The sequence below is a fragment of the Malaya genurostris genome, chromosome 2, assembly GCF_030247185.1.
Source record: "Malaya genurostris strain Urasoe2022 chromosome 2, Malgen_1.1, whole genome shotgun sequence".
Lineage (NCBI taxonomy): Eukaryota > Metazoa > Arthropoda > Insecta > Diptera > Culicidae > Malaya > Malaya genurostris.
In genome coordinates this window covers 11,065,275-11,069,457 of record NC_080571.1, presented here as the reverse complement: position 1 = coordinate 11,069,457, position 4,183 = coordinate 11,065,275, and the positions used below count along the sequence as shown (strand labels likewise).

Sequence of the window (4,183 nt, the reverse complement as noted above, 5' to 3'; positions counted from 1 at the left end):
GATAATATTGTCTCGTGTAAAGCGGCCCTTACTCGAGACAATATTATTGTCAATACAAGGAGTATTGACAATACTTTTGATCGTGTAATGGAAACTTCATTGGATTGACGAAAATATTGTCAAAAAATCAAAACCGCTCATCAATCCGACAATACTTTCTCTCCAGAGAAGAAACTGTCAACTATGTGCAATGAACTCTTCTCTCAATGTTCCAATGTTCAGTTGCAATATTTGAAGCTTCAAACGCTTGATTTGTTCGAAAAATGCGGACTCAAGTTACCAAGTCAATTGGATTGACGATATTGACAATACTTTGGATTGACAATAATATTGTCACGTGTAAGGGCCGCTAATATAGATACAATTTATTTCCCATTGGACCCCAGCCCCTTCTTTACTTTATCGTTAGACGGATGCAAGCGAAATATTGACTAATGCGACCTCACCCCTTCGCTTCGGGTAAATGAAGTTGTTACAGGTTTGAATGCCACAGGCTCGGACTTCCCTTTCAACGAAAATGTTTTCGATGGAATAACTTTCGGCACGAAGAGGCATGTCTGTGTGTACTCTATTGAATCAAAACCCATCTAATTATTCAGAGCTCTATTTGTATTGTATCGTTTCGGTTCAAAGAACAAACAGATTTCGGTTGAAATGTCTGGCTTTATTTTGAATTTTCTTCTGTAGATGACACCGTGAGTATGTGCTTTGAGTTCGGTGTAATTTTTCGTTGTCGTCGCACTGGCGTGGTTGAAACGACTTTCAAATTGTTATTAGGAAACATATAGACAACATGTAGAAGCAATACAGAAATGCAAATATTAACCTGCAGGAATATATAGTATTAGGGCTTTAAACTATAATATAATCTTAAAATTAAAGCTCACGTTTTGTTAGCTTACAGTTATAAACGTGACATTGGTTTTTCATGAAGAACTTATATTTTATGGAAAGCAAAAGAAGAATTACTTGTTATTATCACTCTACATAAGAAACTAACAAATAAGATTTGGAGTTCGACGACTAATAAAGATTTAGTTTCATGCCTGTTGTTTTCATGTTTCGTCTATGATTCGTTACAGTTTTATTGTGAAATATATTATTGACGATTCACTTTTTTCATAAATAATGTTATTAACGTTTTTGACTTGTCGTTTCCAATTTACGAGTAGTTCAAGTTGTTTCGTTTATTAGTTTGCAAACATTTTCCTCTGTGTAATAAGTCTCTTAAAGTTGACCTTTTTGGGCGTTTCTACTTGTTTTTTCTCTTGCATCGTTTTCATAACCAACATTCAAAATACAAATGAAAACAATTATGTTATCTTCTTTCAACTGGAGATCGGCCTCTCACCCGTCACCTCCTGATAACGACATTTACCTGTCTAATCAGCTTTTCGAGGTTTGCGTTTTCGAACATCTGGACTTCCGGCTGCGTCCTTGTTTTCGGTTACTTTCGGACTATCTTCTTTCTTTTCGCTTTCCGGTTCTTCTTCTTCAGAGTCCGAGCCAGAATTCTTTTCCCCTTCCGAAGTTTCGTCATCACCATCCTCATTTTCCTCTTCATCCTGAACACCGGCTTGTTCATCTTCGTCCTCCAGTTCGTCGCCTTTCAACTCATCGTGAACAGAATCATGCTTCAAGCTCTTCTTATGCTCGGAGAAACTCTTTCGCTGGGCGGATTTCGGTGGGAACATAAAGTCGATGATGCAAACCAAGATGAGTCCTAGGATCGCGCCAAGTAGGATTGTTCCGATAGCGAACAAGGCATATGAAGCCCAGGTGGGTAGGCCATATTCTTTCGACAGCATAACGTTTACTTCCTGTGAAAAATGAAAACAATCGAAAGAAAAGGCATGAATGGAACATTCCGTAGCAGGCAAGTTACTCACCTTTACGTAATCTTTACTTACTTTCAGAAAGTGTGACAACTTGAAGAATTGTGACACCAGTGACATTTGTATCGAGTCCGGTTTGCTCCAGGCCGATACCGGTTCTAGGGTTTGCCATTTCTTTTCTTCGATGAAGGTCATCAGGGAATTGAGATCTCGTGGGCCCTTGTACTGGCGAAATTCACCATTAAGGACGTGGAAAATAGTGGGCAGAGCCGTGACAAAGAATCGACCGCTCAACCCGGGCGATGTGGTTACATCGACTTTGGCAGTTTTGATGTTTAAATCATCCGACCATGTAGACAAATCGTCCCATATCGGTGTTAGACTCTTGCAGGCTGGACACCAAGGAGCATAACTGAAAAATAAAAAAAAACATTTCTAATAAATGATTGAAACATTTGGGAAACTACAAAATGTTCCAAATTGGATAAATACATACAATTCCACCAGCCATTCCTCTTTCAGCATACGATCCCAATTACTTTCGTCGAGCTCGATCACACGGGACTTAGCTGCGGTGACCGGACAAAACGCAGCAAACCAACCGGCGAATGCCACTACCAGTAAAATATTTCGAGCAGGTTGAGGCATTTCAGGCTGTGATATGGCTGCCACCCGGGAACGTAACTAGGTCTATTCCTAGAGTATAAACAGGAACGATTAGCGATGACGAATAGCACGAAAAACGTGGGCAGTTTTTCTTTTTTACGCACAAGGTAGAGGGAAAAACTCTTTTTCCTTACGACTCTTCTTTCCGTTTTTTTTGCACTCGCGACTCTGGAAAAATGTGTGATGAGACGTCAAAAAATCTGCAGATGCGTTTTCTTCTTGCTGCTCTTGTTCACTATGCTGCCGTCGTAAACTCGATCGCAAGCGATGTGGCGTCGTTTTGTTTTTGTTCTGTTCTGCACTCAGAAATTTCTCATCACATTTCAGAATGAAACAAAAGCGGCACAACGGACAACATTTAGGGTCCCTGAAAGATAACAGTATGATTTTGAACGTAAGCAAATAAAGACAACATATGCTGTTAGTATTTAAAATCGTTTTGATAAATAGGAACTAATTCGATAGCTGTAAACTGTATTGATCTGAATAGGATAAAGCTATGGTTCGATATCAACAATTCATTGGTTTAATTGAAATTTGAATAACGCTTCATATTTTGATAAATCACACTTATACTTGATGAGAGACTCTACTAAAATTGCGAAATGAGATGATGAGAGTTTCATTTTCTGCAACGTTCCTTTAACAGAATAGATATCGAACTGTTTCAACTAAAACCAGAGTTGCCAGTGACAAGATGAAAGTGTCGTAACCATTTGACGAATAACAAATTGATCTGAGAATCGTAAAATTGTGTAGGTATTCGAAGAACAGTCCTGATTTAAGAGATATTGATAATTGAAACTTGGGAAAAAATAGAATTTGTCATATTGAGACTGACTTAAGCCAGCACGTATATGGAACTGGAATCATGTTTTGTTGATTACGATTGTTGATGAAAAATTACAAAAAATATATTTCGTAGTTGTAGAGTGAGATACGAATATTTAGCACACATTGAGTTTCTCATTGTCAACATATATTTCTTCACCTAATGTCTTCAATTCAGACCAAAAGCGACCCTTACACGAGACAATATTATTGTCAATACGAGGAGTATTGACAATACTTTTGATCGTGTAATGGAAACTCCATCGGATTGACGAAAATATTGTCAAAAAATCAAAACTGCTCATCAATCCGACAATACTTTCTCTCCAGAGAGAAAACAGTTAAATATGTACAATGACCTTTTCTCTCAATGTTACAATATTCAGTTGCAATATTTGAAGCTCCAAACGCTTGATTTTCTCGAAAAATGCGGACTCAAGTTAACAAGTCAATTGGATTGACGGTATTGACAATACTTTGGATTGACAATAATATTGTCACGTGTAAGGGCTGCTAAAAGATAATGGTTTCAGTTCAGGTTAATATTTGTAAAGACCCAGTAAATTTCGTCGAGCCACACCGGTCATCGGACCGATTGAGTATAGACAGACCCAGTCAGGTTAGAGAGAAATCAATCTTCAGTTCAATCACAAATTCACCAACATGGTATTTTGAAAAATAAAAATCAGATACCATTAGCTATCAAATTTTATCTAACATTCCTGGTATTCATGTATTACTTCATAAAAAAAATTGAAAAAATATAAATAAAACATCTGTCAGAAATTAGTTTTATAATCATTAAATCAATCCGATGGGAATTAGAATTTATAGTTTTACATTATATGTTG

At 37.3% G+C, this 4,183-nt stretch overlaps 1 protein-coding gene across 4 annotated transcripts; it reads right to left on the bottom strand.

Moving 5' to 3' along the window:
- Positions 1–643: 643 nt before the first annotated feature.
- LOC131430490 (thioredoxin-related transmembrane protein 1) lies at positions 644–2,999 on the bottom strand. Of its 4 annotated transcripts, none has more exons than XM_058595523.1 (4): positions 2,636–2,999; positions 2,332–2,531; positions 1,890–2,247; positions 644–1,820 (listed from the first exon to the last, which is right to left on the bottom strand). In XM_058595523.1, exons 2-4 carry the CDS (start codon positions 2,481–2,483, stop codon positions 1,383–1,385), a joined length of 948 nt encoding a protein of 315 aa, XP_058451506.1. In that variant the 5' UTR covers positions 2,484–2,531; positions 2,636–2,999; the 3' UTR covers positions 644–1,382. The 4 variants fall into 4 exon arrangements, with proteins under 4 accessions (XP_058451506.1, XP_058451504.1, XP_058451507.1 ...); XM_058595521.1 differs by having other exon boundaries at positions 2,606–2,997; XM_058595524.1 differs by having other exon boundaries at positions 1,911–2,247; positions 2,606–2,988.
- Between the last annotated feature and the right edge of the window lie 1,184 nt (positions 3,000–4,183).